Source organism: Delphinapterus leucas, chromosome 7 (genome assembly GCF_059928025.1).
Source record: "Delphinapterus leucas isolate spDelLeu-1000000601 "Yukka" chromosome 7, BTC_Dleu_Yukka2, whole genome shotgun sequence".
Classification (NCBI taxonomy): Eukaryota; Metazoa; Chordata; class Mammalia; order Artiodactyla; family Monodontidae; genus Delphinapterus; species Delphinapterus leucas.
In genome coordinates this window covers 65,644,511-65,665,782 of record NC_143135.1, presented here as the reverse complement: position 1 = coordinate 65,665,782, position 21,272 = coordinate 65,644,511, and the positions used below count along the sequence as shown (strand labels likewise).

General features: G+C 36.2%; 1 protein-coding gene across 1 annotated transcript in view; it reads left to right on the top strand.

Annotated features, from left to right (window-relative positions):
* The window catches only part of NOX4 (NADPH oxidase 4), a 153,045-nt gene that overhangs the window by 65,143 nt on the left and 66,630 nt on the right, over positions 1 to 21,272 (top strand). Inside the window, exon 12 of the mRNA XM_089915387.1 lies at positions 13,746 to 13,806. Coding sequence (XP_089771513.1) covers positions 13,746 to 13,806 — 61 coding nt within the window. The remainder of the gene's footprint in view (positions 1 to 13,745; positions 13,807 to 21,272) is intronic.

Genomic DNA, 21,272 nt, shown 5'->3' with positions numbered 1-21,272 from the left:
ACATTCCCCCACCCCCACCCCATGGAATCCTAAGGTGTAAGAATAGGAATAACAATACATTATTCTTTTCGCCCACCCCCCCCCCCTCCGGTATGCGGGCCTCTCACTGTTGTGGCCTCTCCCGTTGCGGAGCACAGGCTCCGGACGCGCAGGCTCAGCGGCCATGGCTCACTGGCCCAGCCGCTCCGTGGCATGTGGGATCTTCCCGGACCGGGGCACGAACCCGTGTCCCCTGCATCGGCAGGCGGACTCTCAACAACTGTGCCACCAGGGAAGCCCACAATACATTGTTCTTGGAGAAAGAATATTGGTTTAGTGACTACTTTGAGAAATAGGATGTATTTGGCTGGGTGCAGAGACGGAAGAGCTTCTCCTCAACTCAGTGAAGCACTGTTAGGTATACAGTCCTCATGAGTCTCCTTATGAGCAGCTTCCTACAGCAAAGGACCATCACCCTGACTCTAAAGGAGGTCTCGTAAGTCCTCAGCACAAGGGCTCTGTGTCCACTACAGGTTTGTTTCAGAAGATTCAGGGTTGGAGTGTGTTGGATGGAGGCAAAGAGGTTGGATGCCTGGGATTCTGTATCCATCATAGTTTTTCTTCTTTCTTACTTTTTTCAATTAAGAAAAGATTTTTCCTTTTTCCTTCTGCTTCTTCCAGGCCAGTCTTCAGTTCTCTTTAAGGAACATGGTTCTCTGAAAATTCTCTAAGAAAAACAAGAAAGAAAAGACCTAAAATAGTTTGGAAAATAGTGGTTAGTGTATATCGCTTTTAAAAATTCATAGTTTCTCTTACCATATTAATGGTTTTAAGATGTTCTTTAATAAATAATCCCATTAAATTTTATTCACCCATTTATTTAACCCTTTTCTACTTTCTCACTTTTAGATCTTTGTCTAGACTAATCTCTTTGCCCTAGAAACCAACCACTGCTTCTTCCACTTATTCACTCTCCAAATACCATACATTCTCTTGACCTTTTCCTTTTATAAGACCCTGTATATTCTCTTCAGCAATTAGTGCCATTAAATTACCTGTTTAATACCTGTCTTCCTCCTAGACCATAAGCTCCAGGAACCCTTTCAAAGTTACGTTCATAGCACAGCATCTGGTACACGGAGTATCACAATATATATCTGTTGAAAGAGTGAAAAACGCTTAATATATAATTAGTGTTTGGGACTTACCTTGAGAAATACTTCATAGATGGATTGTCTTTTCCTCCCATCTCTCACTTGGAAGGTGAAGCCAGAGAAAAGGAAAAGCTAGAGGATTTAAGGAGAAAGAGGAAATGCTTATGGCTGATGTGTCTCTCAGTCAAAGAGCAGGCTTCCAGTCAGGTTCTGAGTCTAATCTTTAAGGTCATGATGACTATTTCTCTTTAGCTGATAAGAGGAATGGGAAATGTACTTATGGCGGAGGTAGTTTGGGAAGAACCACCAAAGAAAAAGGGAAACAGTTTACTGAGAACATCTGGTTAGAGACAGCAGGTCAACTTTTCACCTCCACTGCTCCATTCTCAGGGCTAACAGTGGAAAATAACTTGCTCCTAATTTCTGTTGCTTATTTGACAAATGTTATCAATATATCTTAGGTTTGCCTAGCAACCTGCCGGTCAAAATGGATCTTGACTTTGCAAGTTTAGGTTTTGTATTCACATTTATCCTTATTCTAAACATCATTTTTTGTATGTTTTGATTATGCCATATTAAACCTCAAAGTGTTAATTGTTTTAGAAAGAATTATATCTCATAGATATTTTAAATTGCAACAATAGTTGGCTTCCAAAAGAAATTTTAAGGCAAAGGAAGATTCTTCTCACCAGACCATCTGTGTACCATGTACTTTGTGTAGGCTTAGGAAATGGTTTATAGCCCTCCCACATTTGGGGGGATTGCTAGCTGTCTCACTCATACCATGCCCCAAGGGAGTCTCTGTTTTTGTAAGAGGGAAAAGAGGTGAACTGTACTGCTGCCTGGAAATGAATTTGAGTAAAGCAAAAACATTTCTAAGCTAAATTTTACATTATGCTATTATGTTAATTTACTTTCTTTTCCTGCCATTTCCTTCTTTTTGTCCATTTACTCCTGTTTGGCACTTACATGTAAAATACATACTTTTCAAGCATTTTCACTGGATAGTTTTAAGGGTTCCTTTGAAATAAAACAAAGCAAAACAAAGTGACTTAGGGCTTTCCTGGTGGTGCAGTGGTTGAGAGTCTGCCTGCCGATGCAGGGGACGCGGGTTCATGCCCCAGGCCAGGAAGATCCCACATGCTGTGGAGCGGCTGGGCCCGTGAGCCATGGCCTCTGAGCTTGCGCGTCCGGAGCCTGTGCTCTGCAACAGGAGAGGCCACAGCAATGAGAGGCCCACGTACCGCAAAAAACAAAAAAAAAACAAACAAAAAAAACAAAGTGACTCCCCATATGCCAATTCCCACTAAAATTGTATACACACCCCATCTTTGTCAAGGATAATAGTACCTACTAATTAAATGCCTAAACAAACTTTGAAAATATTATATTATTTAGTTCTATATTTCTATGTGATGTGTACTGTTAACTCTCTATGATACAGAAAATAATGTGACTCAGAAATATTAGATAGCACACAGCTAATTAGTGGCACAGGTGAGATAGAAACACAGACTGCCTGGCTGAAAGGTGTATTGTTAGCTATTCGGCCCTGTCTCTCTCATGCCTCACCACCTAGCCATATTCAGGGCATTCATATTTCTAAAACTCCTATTGCTCTTAGACATACTTGTTGGAGTCAACAAAAAAGAATTACCATTTAAAAGTGAAGTTTATGAAACTATAAAAATGTATTTTCAAGAGAAATATGAAGTTGAAAGTTTTATATTGCCCACACTACTAAGCTCTTCAAATATTGTGGGGAGTTGAAAGTCAAATTCCCCTGTTAGAAAAGTCTACTATTTACTTTAATATATTGTGTCAGTATAAGGAAAAATCAAATCTATAATATATCCATTGATCCCAGATTCAGTAGCTTGAATTTCACCTCATTTTTTAAACAGAGATGAAGCTTTTACAACTGAAAATAACAAAAAAAGTTGGTGCAAAGATAAGGTACAGAAGCACTATAATATTTTTCATAATTTCAGTCAAAGTAAGGCTAAGTTTTGACTACTGATTTAATTAGGAACTCAAAGGTTGGACTTTTCATTGCTTAAAGTGCTTCAACATCTCTTATACTTGACATTGACTTTGCTACACATGGAAGCCACGCTAATCTGGTGGGTGTTCCCAGAAAGTTGTGATTGTTTTCTGCGGTAGCACTTGCATTCTCTCAGGGTGTAACCAGCAAGAACGTTTGCTGACAAAGGTTGTTGGAGATCAGAGGCTACTGTACAGTATTAGACCATAGATTTTGGAATCCTGGACAGCTGGGATTGGAGACCTGAATACCCCACTTATTAGTACTGTGACCTTGAACAAGATAATTAACACACTTACCTTTGGTTTACTTCTTTATAAAACATGGATAATAATAGTAACGTCTCTATGAAGCTTTGAATATGAATTAAAAATATATAATCAAGCTAGGCATGGTGCTTGGCACACAGGAGGTTCTCAGTCAGTTAGAAGTTGTTTCTGTTGTTGTTGTTGTTTTTCTCACTCCAATCCCACAATTCAAAAAAAATTTTTTTTATTGGAGTATAGTTGATTTACAACGTTGTATTAGTCTCAGGTGTATAGCAAAGTGAATCAGTTATACATCTACATATATCTACTTTTTTTTTAGATTCTTTTCCCATATAGGCCATTACAGAGTACTGAGCAGAGTTCCCTGTGCTATACAGTAGGTCCCTATTAGTTATCTATTTTATATATAGTAGTGTGTATATGTCAATCCCAATCTCCCAATTTATCCCTCCCCCCGCTTCTCCCCTGGTAACCACAAGTTTGTTTTCTACATCTGTGACTCTATTTATGTTTTGTAACTAAGTTCATTTGTACCTTTTTCTTAGATTCCACATATAAGCATTGTCATATGATATTTTTATTTCCAATAATGAGTGGACAATCAAAACAGGATTAAACTGATTTTTTTTTTTTTTTTTTGCTTCCTTCTCCAGCCTGCAATAACTGACTAAGCTCTGGCCGCAGACTGGTTTAGAAACAGTCATTTGGGGGACTGATGATTTGCCTCTTGTGGTTTACTAGCCCGTGGGATGAAGGATGTTTCAGGTTGGGTTTCCAGGGAAACAGACTGGGAGTAGAGATTTGCGTGCCAGAGGTTTGTTGGTTAGTGTGCTCAGATCAACACCTGGTAAAGAGTGAGGGACTAAGGAGGCAAGGCAGAAGTTGAACTGTGATATAGTCTCCACGGAGGCCTCAGCAGCTCACACAGGAGATCTGCAGGTAAAATGATAGTTCAGAGTTGTCCTGTCTTGAAGTCAGGAGGACAAATCTGTGTACTCCCAAATTACAGTCATTGGGTTTGACGCTTAGACATGGGTGGGGAAGCGTTTGTCTGTGGATGGCAATTCCTGGGGAGGGTCTCAGAAGTAGCTCTCAGCAGGCAGCACTTTCAGCAGCTGGGAGATTGGGGAAATGAGTGTTTTAATACTGAAAATTGGGAAAAGGGAGAAGGGAAGAAGACCTGAACAGGGCACCACTGTTTCCACTACACACAACACTTAGATAGATGTATTTAAATTTATATATTTATATACATTTATATACCTATAAATATATAAAGGGTGTATTAAAATATAGCTTTTGTGAGATAATTCTATTTTTAAAACTTAAACTTGAGACACATATAAATTCTAATAGTTTATCTAAAGTTATTGAACTTTAAAACTTTGTAGTCCAAACAGCAGATTTACTTGTTTCTTTGCTGTGAGGGAAGGAGGTATCTAAAACATAAATTGTTTAAAGGATCAAAAATACCAAAGTAACACAATTGATGACAAAGTTGGAACCAAAATTCAAGTTTTCTGATTCTTTTCCTTCTTTAAACCTTTATTGACTTAAAACCTGGGTAGATTTTTCTTTTCTTTTCTTTTTTTTTTGACTATGTAGTCGATCTCTTAAAGTGTTTTCTAGCTGTGCTCTGTAATTACCAAACTTTGGATTTTCTGCCAAAACAAATGTATAAAGGTATGCTCTCATCTAATTTGCTATGTAAATCAGAGATGATTTTAAAAAGCCAAACTTAAGAAAGCATGAAACCTACTGCTTACTACAGAATGTAACATCTCTTTGTATTTAACTGAGGTAGATATTATTTATGTTTATTAATACTTGTCATGGATTCTCAAGTAAAAAATGCAGAATCTGCTTTTGTATAGCAGTAATTGATTGAAGTTTGCATAAATATCTGTATCCTTTCATTATTATTTTTATTCAGAAACACACGTGCTTTCCTGACATCTGTATTTTAAGTTGTATGATTCATTATTTTTAAACTTGGATAACCTGATTTCACATATTTTTCCATGAGTCACAGGAAAGTCTAGTTGTTAGTTTGTTATTGTCTGTACTTTTACATAGCATGCCTGCACTTGCCATCATTTTTCTGATTTTTGTTTTTCATGTCTCAACCAGTCACTTTGGGAATAGTCCTTCCAGTTTTCAATGAAAACCAGACAAGAATGGCCATGGATTTCTCAAGACTGGCAAACTATTTTTGTTATTATTTGTTTAATTCCATGGGTTTAAATATAACCAGGAAGTCTGCATCAGTTGTTTTGATCTTGGGTCTTGATCTCATCTATTTAACTCTTAAAAATTACTTTTCTCTAGGGTTTCACAAATCTTTTGCTTGGACAATTTAGAAACTCAGCTGGGATGGATGATACATTAGCAAGGCAACAATGTGTCTTAACCATAGAGCAGGCACAGTGGTGGAAATCGCTCCAAAAGGTCACTAATGTTCAGGAAACTTAACAGGGCATCTGAATTCTCTGAAAATTCGACATTATCTAACTGCTCTAGTTTGACTTTTTTCCAGGGGAAAAGAAAATATTCCTTCGGTGCCTAATGTGATCCTGCATGATAAATATGAACTTAAATAGGTCAATGTATTCAGAGCAAACCTGTTGTTTAATATTAAACTTGGTTTATTCAATTGGTATTTTTGGATGCCTCCTTTTACCTAGATACCAAAGAGAAGATGATCAATAAAAGCTCCTTTCTCGACTTAACATCTCCTTTCTGCTACTGCCCCATTTCTCAGTTCTTCCTTTCCTCTTTTTCTCTGTTAAATCCACCAACTTTGCCCATACCACTCTACTTAAACATTTCCGAGGTCAACAGTGACCATGTTATTGCTAGGTCCAAGGGTCATTTCGCAGTCCTCAGTTGGACTGACCTCTCATCTCCATTTGGCACAGCTGATCACTTGCTTTATCGACACCCTGCTTTCATTTTGCTTCCAGGACATCCACTCACCTGGTTTGTCTCCTAGGTTTCTGGGTACTTTTACTCGGTCTTTCTTTTTTTGCTATTCCTTGTCATCCCATGACCTCTAAATATCAGAACACTCCAGTGTCCATTCCTTGAACTACTTTTCCTCTCCAGCTAAATTCATTTCTCTGGTGATCTTTCCTATTGATGTATCCGTATTCTATCATCTCCCAAATTTATATTTCCAGGCCCCATCTCTGAAATTCAGGATCCTGTATCCAATCGTCTACCAGGAACTTCCACTTGGATGTCTAATAGACATCTTAAATTAACATGTCTAAAATTGAACTAACCTTTGGCCTTCCAACCTATTCCACCCACCATCTTCTCCCACTTCAGTTAATGCCAACTCAGTTGTCCATGTTGCTCGGGCTGAAAACCTGAACATCATTCTTGACTTTTATCAGTTTTTAAAAATATAGGCAAAAATCCATCCACAAATTTTCTTGGCTCTACCTTCAAAATATGTCCACCATTTCCACCGTTGCCACCCTGGTCCAATCTACTACCATTGGATAGCCTCCTGACTCCTCTGCATCTGTCTGCCCTTACTCAGCTACCATTTTTTTTTTTTTTTACATTTTTATTGGAGTATAACTGCTTTACAATGGTGTGTTAGTTTCTGCTTTATAACAAAGTGAATCAGTTATACATATACATATGTTCCCATATGTCTTCCCTCTTGCGTCTCCCTCCCTCCCACCCTCCCTATCCCACCCCTCTAGGTGGTCCCAAAGCACCGAGCTGATCTCCCTGTTCAGCCACCATTTAATCTTAACAAGCTGCCAAGGTGATTATTTTGAAATGAAAATCAGATTATGTCATTTTTCTGTTAAAAAAACAGACAGTTTTCACCTTGAGCTATACTTGATATCTGTTGACTTGTATCTGCATGAGTGTGTGTGTGTGGGGAGGGGTGTGAGTGGAGAAGGGAGATTAGAGGTCAGAGTGTCTGGAATAGACTAAGGAAAAGGAAGGATGGTAGGAAATAATGTCAGAGAAGTCATGAGGAGTCAGATTATGTAGGGTTTATATGACAATGCAAGGGCTTTGGTTTTTACTTTGAGTGAGGAAGGAGCCATTGGATGGCTCTGGGTAGAGGAAGGACATGACCTGGCTTAGTTTTTAACAGGAGCACTCTGGATGCTATGTTAGGGTTAGATGAAGGGCAGAGCAGAGAGACTAGTTAGGAGGCCGTTGTGGTCATCCACCTGGGGTATGATGCTGCTTGGACCAGGATGGTGACAGTGAAGCTGGTGAGAGGTATCAGGTTCTTAATATCTTTGAAAGAGTTAGCAGGATTTCTTGATAGACTGGGTATGGAATGGGAAGGAAATACAAGAGTTAAGGTTTTTCTTTTATTTTATTTATTTATTTTTTTGTTTTGTTTTTTGGTCTGAGCAACTGGAGCCGCATTATCTGAGATAGGGAGGGCCCTCCCTATCAAATTCTCATCTACAAAAGCTCTCATTCTGATGAGAATTTGTAGAGCTCAGTTTGGGATATGTAAATGTGATATGGCACTTAGTCTACTTTTATCAAATATTTCCTGAGCAAATGAATGACATCTCAGCCCTACTTTCCACTGTACAGGTTATTCCTGTATCTTGAGCCATTTTTGTCCCACCTCTACTTGTCCTACTTGTGTTTGTGGGAGCGTAGCTGCCTGGCTTGTGCTTGGGGTGAGGTAATTTGGGGGTCAAGTTATCCCATATACAGACGTGAACACATTTCTTCTCTTTTTTAAAATTATAAGTCCAACCTCAGCTTTCTTCTATTGTCTGTGAGGTCTCTGAGACCTAAGTTTTCCCAATGAGGTGTGAGAAAGATGGGCTTGCTTCTCAAGGTGATCCCCTTCCTGAGGGTTGTGCGATTTCAGCTTTGGAATTTTTTCCAGTCAGTTCCCAAACCACCATGTCACCCACATTTCGTCTTTCAAAATGTGTTGACACCTCTCTATTGTTGTTATCATTCCCTGTGTTACCTTTGATATTGTCATGTGTATTTTTATATTCATAAATTGTTATTTCAGTGTTTTGTTTTTTTTCTTTTGAGGGAGCTGAGATAAATTCCATTGAAGTTAGCAAAAATCTCACTTACCTACTTTTCCAGGATCTTTCTGTTTAATATTTAGCATTTTTTTCATGAAACTATACAAGTAAACACTAACTTTTTCCTTCAAGTAAACCAGTAAACATTGAAATGTTATATTTGTCAAAACATTTAGAGTCACGATGTTGCACTAATTGTGATGGATTTTGTGCTTCTGGCTCATTATCTCCTCTCTTACTTTTAGAACAATCCTCATTTGTGAAGTTACATGAGCTCCTAGTATATAGTCTGTGAAACTTTTTAATACTCAATACATGTTTGTTGAATGTTTGAATAAATTGTAGAAGAATTGCCCATTGTTGAAGTCCTTATTCATTCTCAGGTTAATTCTCCAATATTTTATTAAATGATATTTGAATGCATACCCAATAAGGGTAAGATGCTATAGAATATATGATAATGATTTAGAAATAGTTCTTGATCTCAAGACACCTATAGTATATTAATACTGGAAAAATTACACAAAATTAAAGAGGTAAACTGTAATAAAGGGCATAAAAGTCAAGTAATTTGGAATTTCAGAGAAGAGAGGGATTTTTGTAGAATGGGAAATCAAGATTTCTTCATGAAAGTGGTAGCATTTGAGATGGGCCTTAAAGAATTACCAGTGTCCAATGTGAGAAATGGGAATGAAGTCATTCTAAATGAGTATACTAGTAAGTGAGAAAACAAAGAGACAAGAAAATATATTAGTTGATCCATGTTGGCTTAGCTGGATTAGAGTGAATCAAAGAGGAAAAATGGGATATAAAATTGGAAAGAATTTGGAACAAATGTGGTTGGTCAGAGACCATAGGAAAGAAAGAATGTGCATGTTTTCCCATAAGAGGATACGAAAGGTTAATCAATAGGAGATTGCTGTGATCAGACGTTTTCTTCGGTAATATTATTTGAAAGGACTTGAAAATTGATTGAATGCTGGCATGAAGAGAAATACCTGGTATTACTCTGAGATTTGAACCTCTGTTCTGCTGGGATGTAGGTTCCATGTCCAGACCTAGGGGAATTAGAAGGAGAAGATAATTTGGGAAAGAAGAGAACAGCAATTTTAGATATATTACATTTAGAGCGAATTTCAAGTAGAAATTATCTAGCAGGCATAGAAAATGTGAAACTAGAACTTTGGAAAAGAGGGTTAAAAATAAAGACTTGACAATAATGATTAAAGAACATCATAGTCTGTGATCATTGTCTCTGGTTTAAGAAATTTGTTACATTGAAAATTTAATATTTAACATAGTAACATCCATTTTAGAATTATTTTTATTTATTGTTGCAAACCTCTTGATTTAAAATAAACACATTGTGGCTTTTAAATTCATTTTCCGTGTTGAATAAATTCTTGTGCAGTGACATCATTTTTACATTTTGTTCTCAAATGTAAGATGATTATGTAATATCTGTTTATATTTTTGTGGGACTGTTATAAAATCATTAGTCATTTGAGCACATTAAAAACCCAATGCCTTTTTGAACAAAAAATTTGAAAGAAAAGGTTGTTTTTCTCCAGGATATCAAAGTACACATTCCTCCAGGTCTCTTGCAAATTCTGTCATTCTATTTTCTTCTCCTTAAACTAGGTGATGAGTATTCTGCTACTTATATTAAGGTCAATATCAGCCAAACTCCATTCTCTTCATCTAGGAAACTTAAGTGAGACTAAAGTAAGACTCAGGAATGTTTTAATGTTTATGTTTTAAATTAAACTTTTAAAGTATGTAAATTTATAAACATTAGAAAGCTTAATAATAAATTTTAAAAATAGATGTGCATGAAATGAGTTATTTTCTCTGTCTTCAATTTTACTTCCCAGAAATTAATATTCTTAACAATGTATCATATAGTCTCATCAATGTATTTGTGTATAAAGGAAAAACACTAATATCTGTTCTTTTAAATTTTATTATTTATTTATTTATTTATGGCTGCGTTGAGTCTTCATTGCTGCACGTGGGCTTTCTCTAGTTGCGGAGAGTGGAGGCTAGTCTTCATTGTGGTGCATGGGCTTCTCGTTGCGGTGACTTCTCTTGTTGCGGAGCACGAGCTCTAGGCGCATGGGCTTCAGCAGTTGTGGCATGTGGGCTCAGTAGTTGTGGCTCTCAGGTTCTAGAGCACAGGCTCAGTAGTTGTGGTGCACAGGCTTAGTTGCTCCGCGGCATGTGGGATCTTCCCGGACCAGGTCACGAACCCGTGTCCCGTGTATTTGCAGGTGGATTCTTAACCACTGTGCCACCAGTGAAGTCCCCTAATATCTGTTTTAATTTTAATAATGTGAACTTTACTATATGTCCTACAACATATTTTAACTAAAAATTTGTCATTAGCATATTTATTTTTAATGTTCTAAGAGAAACAAGATAGCCAAAGATATGAATACTTTATTATTTCTTCCCTTTGAGAAGTTTTCTAAACACTTTTAAAAAGATAGTGAAACAACATTAAGGAATCACTTCACTGTGCTTTAGACAACATTAATGAATCTGAACATTATTTTTGCAAAGGTACTAAAATGTGATTCTAAGATTTTCAGTCATTGTTTCAAACCACACATGGTGAAGTCATTCTGTGTGCTATTCTATACAGGCCCCCTTCAAATCTGGGGTGATATGACTGGGCAAAGACTCTGTTAAAATCTGTCTTCTTCATTCCTAGCTAGTTTGAGGAAGTATCAGTAATTTATAAAGGCATCATTCCCAAGAGTTTGAGAGGAACAATATTGTGTTCTACCTGTTCACAACCAGATCAACCTTAAAAGCTATCCTGATACATTTGGCCAACACTTAGAAGAAGGAGGTTTATAGGCTCCTACAAGGCCTGAGGGAATGTTAAACATCATATGTAATTATCTTTTACAATGTCTGCACTGAAAGAATAGAACAGAGAGATGAATATTTGGCAAAATGTACATTTTCCTTTAGAATACATTATAAGATTAACTCAAGCCAGATGCACACTCAGGCATACAAAGACTAACTTTGTTGCTCCCTATTCTACCTTCTTGGCTTAGATCTTCTTTTCATAACCTAAGATTTAGTTCACAATAAGGGAAACATCAAGAGACATGGGAACAATCAGATTGGTAGCTTGGAACTCTGTTGGGATTCTTGCTTTCTGGCAGCTACAACTTTTATAGCATAGAGGCTCTGGCCAGCGTTAAGTATTGATAGTACGAAGTAAAAGTGGTGGTGGGTTTTTACAGATCACATCATCTTATTTGGAGATTTACTAATGACAAAACATTGCTCTTGGAGTTATTAAAAACTAGAATGTAAATTAAATAATTAAATGTTAGATTGAGAATTATAAATGAAGTAATATTTTAATAGTATAAATAATATTTAAGTAATATGATTTTTATATTCTTTTCATTTATTTCAATATTTTAAACTACAGTTAGTAGTAATAATCCTATTAGAAACACTGATTGTGAAATAGTGGTTTGGAAATTCCATGTTACAATAAATCTCAACCCTGAACATGTGCTTTTTAGTTTGTTTATGATTTGTCATGAAGAAATGATTAATACCTAACTTTTTATTTAGTGTTTTCACTGACCTCCAAGCTACTTATCTTCTTTGATGAGTTGTTTACATATCTCCATGGTGTCTTCACCTTCCTTTATTTCTTTTCCTTAGAGCATCCCTATGTGACCTACGTTAATTAGTCAACATAGTGAGCTTGAGGATCTTCAACTTACTTCATGTAACCCATTCTCTATCACAAGGCCCTCAGAGCCACTGGCATATTCTTTCATCTGTGCTTTAACTTCAGCCCATATTTCCCCTTAATTCATATTGTTGTACATTGATTCCATTAATTTTCAACAAATCCTTTTTTTCCCTCTACTCCATTTGACTTCTTATGCAATCCTTAGCCATTTTCCATATCTTTGCTTTAGTGGAGACAGTGGCCTGCCATAGTTACGAACTGTGTAGGCAGACAAACCCAGACCCAAATTCTGTCTTGGGCAAGTTGATTTTTTTTTTCCTTTTTTAAAATTTTTATTGGAGTATAGTTGATTTAAAATGTTATGTTAGTTTCTGCTGTATAGCAAAGTGAATCAGTTATATATATATCCACTCTTTTTAAAGACAAGTCACCAGGGTTATTGTGAGCTTTCAGAAATGAAGCACTTAGCCCTGCCCTTGGTACATGATATTCAATGAACACTGGCTAGTCACATGCAGGTGATCCCTTACCCATAACACTTATGCTAGATGTATTTTCGGAATTCAGAATTTTGAGGGTTGTAAAAGGTATGCATAATTAATATATTACCTAAGATGTCTAGTAGGATATGAGGCAGCATTCTTAAACAAATGGGTATTTCTGTAGGAAAATAGTTCTGTATGAACTTTTATACAGAAGCATTAACCTCCCATCATTACCTTCCCATCAATTCAGGTCTGATAGTGCCACCAAATGTGTTATGAAAAAACTCATTTTTGAAAATCTCTGAATTTTAGAATTGTGGAAAGGGATTGGGATTCTGTAAAATAAAGGGAGATACTGCATTTTCTTATTGTGAACTAAAAATTATTCTCTCATTTTTACTATGTGGCTGTTTCCTATATTTGCTAAACATGGGACCACAGGTACTTTTTCTTACCTCCAATACCACAGCTTACTCCCCTCCTCAGGTACCCTTGCCACTTTACTCCAGATTTCTTCTGAGAATTATGGGAGGGAATGAAATGAAACTCTTTCAGTAGGAGTTTCTTCACTGGACACAGAAAATTCAGGTCACATTGATAATTATTTTTTTCATTTCCCCGGAATTTGTTAGGATGTGAATCGTATCAGAATATCTGCAAAGAAAAAGACACCAAAATCATTAGTCTCCATTTCTTCCTTCGTGGTTAAAAGCTGTGTCCTCTTAAATATTTTAACTCAAAATATATTTAAGCAAGATTTATGCTTAGATGTAATATACTAGCCGTTTTAGACTATGTGTATTTTTTGTTTTATATAATAAATATGGGCTTTTCGAGAAACGTATAATGTCTTATTGACTGGTCGGCACTGCTTTTTTTCTCCCACTAATGAGGATCTGTATAGATTTTTTTTAGTCCATTCCTTTCTATTTCTTATTGATTTTGGAGATTTGCTCTGAGAATAAAAGTAGTAATTGAATCATACTCTGGTACTACATAATTATTATTCAGAATTGACTCCAGTATTTATTTATTTTTTTAGTGTCCTACTGAAACCAAAGCAACATTTGGGGTCCACCTTAAAATAGTAGGAGACTGGACAGGTATGTAGAACATAAAGTTTTAAAATATACGCTTTGAAAATAATGGGTCATACAATAATGTTGATGTCTAAGTAGTGGAATGACCAGCACGTATAGAAATGTGTATGTGTTCTCAAGCTGTTGTTTTGTTTTCCTTCTTTGCTTGTACAGTTTTAACATTCATGTGTTTTTTTTTTTTCTTCTGTAAGATGCATTTTTGGAATTGGAATACCTTGGATATCAGTAATTGTTAATAGTGTGTTGTTCATGTGATTGTAAATCATAGATTTCTACCTGCTTGTCAGATGTCCTGGAAGTAGTGGCAACACTGAAATGTCTTTTAGCAAAACGTCATTTTAAAATTAGTGGTTGGTTTTACTTTCAAAATAATCAACACCTGGGATTGAGATCACACAAATCTTCCAGTTCTTACATGATTGTCTGCATGGTATTATCTATATATATAGAAACTCAACAACATCTTTTGAATAGTGGTCATTTATAATAGCAGGTCTGTTGGTGATGTTTTACTCTTTTATTGATAAAATTTTTTTTATTATCTGAAAGGTGCATTGTATTAAGAGTTCTGAGTAAATAAACATTATTCATTCTTATATTCCCTTTGCCCAACAGAGTGACTGACAAGTGAGTGCTCAGCAAACGTTAGTTTGTTGGCTGGTTGTTTATTTTGGCTATTCAAAGGAAAGGATGCAAATGTAAATAAAAAATAATTTTGAATTGAATGCTAAACTAGGAGTTGGTTTGTGAAAACTATACAGAATCAGAAAAAGGCAGATTCAGTGTAATCTCGGGCAATAAGAGAAGCTTCACAGAGAAGATAAAATTTGAGCTGAACATTGAAAATCAGACAAATGAAGAAAGAAGAAGGTCATTTAAGTGAAATCCACAGCACTGTCAAAAAGCAAGGAAGGTAATGATTAAACCTTATTTGAGAAGTGTGAGTCAGTCAGTCTAACAGAAGCAAAGATATTGTTCTGGGGAGTAGTATGGAAAAACCATTTACAGTCAGCATGGTAAAGATCCTGAATGCCTTGACAAGGTGTTAGAACAACTTAGAGATGTTAGGGAATCTTTGAAGGATTTGGAGCATCGTAATGTAAACGGTATTGATAACTTGCTAGTTGATTAGATTAGGATCAAGGGAAGACTTATTGGTACTGCAAGGCAGAGGAGAAGGAGTCAATAAAGGAGTGAGGATGGAAACTGAGGACTAGAAGAAATGTATTTGCAAATGCAGCTTAAGAAGTTAGTATTGGAAAGGGGGGCACTAATTGTTGTAAAAATTAGGAAAGGACAAGATGTTATGTAACAGGGAAGAGATATTTTAGAAAGGACAGTGAAAGAGCTTATATTATACAGTTAAATAATAATAGTGTGTATAAAATCCTTTGTCTCTAAAAAGAGCAGTCAGCTTGGAAATGGAGATGAGAAGAAAATGGGGAAAATATGCAACATAGGATTTAATGGGCAAACAAAGAAACTAATCCAAAGATCTTTGAGCAGTGATGACCTATTTGGAATCATGAAAAATCAGACTTAAATTCATATTATTCATTTGATAGCTTTCGAAAGAGATCATTGTAGTCCATTGTTAGAAGAATACTAGAAATAGTAATTCTCATAAGCCCAGAACTAGTTGATATAATAAAAATTGTTTTGCATTGTTTGGCAAATAAAGAATGAGCTGAAATTATTCTCTGGTAAGAATCCCAATATAGTAAGAATTAACTTCAATAAAGAATGGTAATTGACAGAATTCTATATCTGAAGGGTAACAAGCATAATGAAGTCATAATTTAATTCATCAGGGTAAACAGAAAGTTCATCAGGGCTTTTTAAAATTTTTATTTTTTAAACATCTTTAATGGAGTATAATTGCTCTACAATGGTGTGTTAGTTTCTGCTTTATAGCAAAGTTAATCAGCCATACATATACATATATCTCCATATCTCCTCCCTCTGTCATCTCCATCCCACCCTCCGTATCCCACCCCTTGGTGGTCACAAAGCACTCAGCTGATCTCCCTGTGCTATGTGGCTGCTTCCCACTAGCTATCAGTTTTATATTTGGTAGTGTATATATGTCGATGCCTCTTTCTCACTTCGTCCCAGCTTACACTTCCCCCTCTCCATGTCCTCAAGTACATTCTCTATGTCTGTGTCTTTATTCCAGTCCTGCCCCTAGGTTCTTCATAACCATTTTTATTTTTTTTTACATTCCATATATATGTGTTAACATATGGTAATTGTATTTCTCTTTCTGACTTACTTCACTCTGTATGACAGACACTAGGTCAATCCACCTCACTACAAATAACTCAATTTTGTGTCTTTTTATGGCTGAGTAATATTCCATTGTATATATATGCCACATCTTCTTTATCTATTCATCTGTCAATGGACAGATGTCTGGACTATTGTAAATAGAGCTGCAATGACCATTGTGGTACATGACTCTTTTTGAATTATGGTTTTCTCAGGGTACATGCCCAGTAGTGGGACTGCTGGGTCATATGGTAGTTCTATTTTTAGTTTTCTCAGGAACCTCCATACTGTTCTGCATAGCGGCTGTATCAATCTACATTCCCACCAACAGTGCAAGAGGGTTCTCTTTTCTCCACAGCCTCTCCAGCATTTATTGCTTGTAGATTTTTTGATGATGGCCATTCTGAATGGTGTGAGCTGATATCTCATTGTAGTTTTGAGTTGCGTTTCTCTAATGATTAGTGATGTTGAGCACCCTTTCATGTGTTTGTTGGCAATCTGTATATCTTCTTTTGAGAAATGTCTATTTAGGTCTTCTGCCCCTTTTTGGATTGGGTTGTTTGTTTTCTTGATATTGAGCTGCATGAGCTGCTTGTCAATTTTGGAGATTAATCCTTTGGTAGTTGCTTCACTTGCAAACATTTTCTCCAATTCTGACGGTTGTATTTTCATCTGGTTTATGGTTTCCTTTGCTATGCAAAAGCTTTGAAGTTTCATTAGGTCCCATTTGTTTATTTTTGTTTTTATTTGCATTTCTCTAAGAGGTGGGTCAAAAGGATCTTGCAGTGTTGTATGTCATAGAGTGTTCTGCTATGTTTACCTGTAAGAATTTTATAGTGTCTGACCTTGCATTTAGGTCTTTAATCCATTTTGAGCTTATTTTTGTGTATGGTGTTAGGGAGTGTTCTAATTTCATTCTTTTACATGTAGCTTTCCAGTTTTCCCAGCACCACTTATTGAAGAGGCTGTCTTTTCTCCATTGTATATCCTTGCCTCCTTTGTCATAGATTAGTTGACCATATGTGCGTGGGTTTATTTCTGGGCTTTCTATCCTGTTCCATTGATCTGTATTTCTGTTTTTGTGCCAGTACTATACTCGCTTGATTACTGTAGCTCTGTAGTATAGTCTGAACTCTGGCAGCCTGATTCCTCCAGCTCCATTTTTCTTTCTCGAGATGGCTTTGGCTGTTCGGGGTCTTTTGTTTTTCCAAACAAATTGTGAAATTTTTTCTAGTTCTGTGAAAAATGCCATTGGTAGCTTGATAGGGATTGCATTGAATCTGTAGATTGCTAGGGGCAGTATAGTCATTTTCACAATATTGATTCTTCCAGTCCAAGAACATGGCATATCTCTCCATCTGTTTGTATCATCTTTAATTTCTTTCATCAGTGTCTTGTAGTTTTCTTCATACAAGTCTTTTGTCTCCTTAGGTAAGTTTATTCCTAGGAATTTTATTCTTTTTGTTGCAATGGTAAGTGGGAGTGTTTCCTTAATTTCTCTTTCAGATTTTTCATCCTTAGTGTATAGGAATGCAAGAAATTTCTGTGCATTAATTTTGTATCCTGCCTCTTTACCAAATTCATTGATTAGCTCTCGTAGTTTTCTAGTAGCATCTTCAGGATTCTCTATGTATAGTATCATGTCATCTGCAAATAGTGACAGCTTTACTTCTTTGCCAATTTGGATTCCTTTTATTTCTTTTTCTTCTCTGATTGCTGTTGCTAAAACTTCCAAAACTATGTTGAATAATAGTGGTGAGAGTGAACAACCTTGTCTTATTCCTGATCTTAGAGGAAATGGTTTCAGTTTTTCACCTTTGAGAACAATGTTGGCTGTGGGATTGTCATATATGACCTTTATTATGTTGAAGTAAGTTACCTCTGTGCCTACTTTCTGGCAGGTTTTTATCATAAATCGGTGTTGAATTTTGTCAAAAGCTTTTTTTACAACTATTCAGATGATCATATCATTTTTATCCTTCAATTTGTTAATATGGTGTATTACATTCATTGATTTGCGTATATTGAGGAATCCTTGCATTCCTGGGATAAACCCCACTTGATCATGGTGTATGATCCTTTTAATGTGCTGTTGGGTTCTGTTTGCTGGTATTTTGTTGAGGATTTTTGCATCTATGTTCATCAGTGATATTGGCCTGTAGTTTTCTTTTTCTGTGACATCTTTGTCTGGTTTTGGTATCGGGTGATGGTAGCCTCGTAGAATGAGTTTGGGAGTGTTCCTCCCTCTGCTATATTTTGGAAGAGTTTGAGAAGGACAGGTGTTAGCTCTTCTCTAAATGTTTGATAGAATTCACCTGTGAGGCCTTCTGGTCCTGCACTTTAGTTTGTTGGAAGATTTTTAATCACAGTTTCAATTTCAGTGCTGTGATTGGTCTGTTTATATTTCCTATTTCTTCCTGGTTCAGTCTTGGAAGGTTGTGCTTTTTTAAGAATGTGTCCATTTCTTCCAGGTTGTCCACTTTACTGGCATAGTGTTGCCTGTAGTAATCTCTCATGATCCTTTGTATTTCTGCGTTGACAATTGTTACTTGTCCTTTTTCATTACTAATTCTATTGATTTGAGTCTTCTCCCTTTTCTTCTTGATGAGTCTGGCTAATGGTTTATCAATTTTGTTTATCTTCTCAAAGAACCAGGTTTTAGTTTTATTGATCTTTGCTATTGTTTCTTTCATTTCTTTTTCATTTATTTCTGATCTGATCTTTATGATTTCTTTCCTTCTGCTAATTTTGGGTTTTTTTTGTTCTTCTTTCTCTAATTGCTTTAGGTGTAAGGTATGGTTGTTTATTTGAGATGTTTCTTGTTTCTTGAGGTGGGATTGTATTGCTATAAATTTCCCTCTTAGAAATGCTTTTGCTGCATCCCATAGGTTTGGTTTGTCATGTTTTCATTGTCATTTGTTTCTAGGTATTTTTTGATTTCCTCTTTGATTTCTTCAGTGATCTCTTAGTTATTTAGTAGTGTATTGTTTAGCTTCCATGTGTTTGAATATTTTACAGATTTTTTCTTGTAATTGATATCTAGTCTCATAGCGTAGTGGTTGGAAAAGACACTTGATATGATTTCAATTTTCTTAAATTTACCAAGGCTTGATTTGTGACCCCAGATATGGTCTATCCTTGAGAATGTTCCATGAGCACTTGAGAAGAAAGTGTATTTTGTTGTTTTTGGATGGAATGTCCTGTAAATATCAATTAAGTCCATCTTGTTTAATGTATCATTTAAAGCTTGTGTTTCCTTATTTATTTTCATTTTGGATGATCTGTCCATTGGTGAAAGTGGGATGTTAAAGTCCCCTACTACGATTTTGTTACTGTCGATTTCCCCTTTTATGGCTGTTAGCATTTTCCTTATGTATTGAGGTGCTCCTATGTTGGGAGCATAAATATTTACAATTGTTATATCTTCTTCTTGATTTGAGCCCTTGATCATTATGTAGTGTCCTCCTTTGTCTCTTCTAATAGTCTTTATTTTAAAGTCTATTTTGTCTGATATGAGAATTGCTACACCAGCTTTCTTTTGATTTCCATATGCATGGAATATCTTTTTCCATCCCCTCACATTCAGTCTCTATGTGTCCCTAGGCCTGAAGTGGGTCTCTTGTAGACAGCATATATACAGGTCTTGTTTTTGTATCCATTCAGCCAGTGTATTCATTTTGGTTGGAACATTTAATCCATTTACATTTAAGGCAGTTATTGATATGTATGTTCCTATTACCATTTTCTTATTGTTTTGGGTTTGTTATTGTAGGCCTTTTCCTTCTCTTGTGTTTCCCATCTAGAAAAGTTCCTTTAGCATTTGTTGTAAAGCTGGTTTGTTGGTGCTGAATTCTCTTAGCTTTTGCTTGTCTGTAAAGGTTTTAATTTCTGTGTCAAATCTGAATGAGATTCTTGCTGGGTAGAGGAATCTTGGTTGTAGGTTTTTCCCTTTCATCACTTTAAATATGTCATGCCACTCCCTTCTGGGTTGCAGAATTTCTGCTGAAAGATCAGCTGTTAGCCTTATGGGGATTCCCTTGTATGTTATTTGTTGTTTTTCCCTTGCTGCTTTTAATGTTTTTTCTTTGTATTTAATTTTTGATAGTTTGATTAATATGTGTCATGGCGTGTTTTTCCTTGGATTTATCCTGTATGGGACTCTCTGTCCTTCCTGGACTTGATTGACTATTTCATTTCCCATATTAGGGAACTTTTCAACTATAATCTCTTCAAATATTTTCTGAGTCTGTTTCTTTTTCTCTTCTTCTGGGACCCCTATAATTTGAACGTTGTTGCGTTTAATGTTTTCCCAAATGTCTCTTAGACTATTGTCAATTCTTTTCATTCTTTTTTCTTTATTCTGCTCTGTGGTAGTTATTTCCACTATTTTATCTTCCAGGTCCCTTATCCATTCTTCTGCCTCAGTTATTCTGCTATTGATTCCTTCTAGAGAATTTTTAATTTCATTTATTGTGTTGTTCATTATTGCTTGTTTGCTCTTAATTCTTCTAGGTCCTTGTTAAATGTTTCTTGTATTTTCTCTATTCTATTTCCAAGATTTTGGATCATCTTTACTATCATTACTCTAAATTCTTTTTCAGGTAGACTGCCTATTTCCTCTTCATTTGTTTGGCCTGGTGCGTTTTTGCCTTGCTCCTTCATCTGCTGTGTGTCTCTGTCTTCTCATTTTGCTTAAGGGGTGTCTGTGACCTTATTATGATTTTAGGCAGCCTCTCTGCTAATAGGTGAGGTTGTGTTCCTGTCTTGCTAATTGTTTGGCATAGGGAGTCCAGCAGTGTAGCTTGCTGGTCATTGAGTGGAGCTGGGTCTTAGCGTTGAGATGGAGATCTCTGGGAGATCTTTTGACATTTGATATTACATGGAGCCAGGAGGTCTCTGGTGGACCAATGTCCTGAACTCAGCTGTCCCACCTCAGAGGCACAGGCCTGACACCCAGCCAGGGCACCAAGACCCTGTCAGCCACCTGGCTCAGAAGAAAATGGAGAAAATAAGAAAGAAAGAAAAATAAAATAAAATAAAAAGTTATTAAAATTAAAAATTATTAAAAATAAAATTTAGAAATTAATAAAATGTTAAGTAAGAAAGAAGAGACCAACCAAACCAAAGAACAAATCCACCAATGATAACAAGCACTAAAAACTGTACTAAAAAAAAAGAAAAAAAAACCGGACAAACAGAAC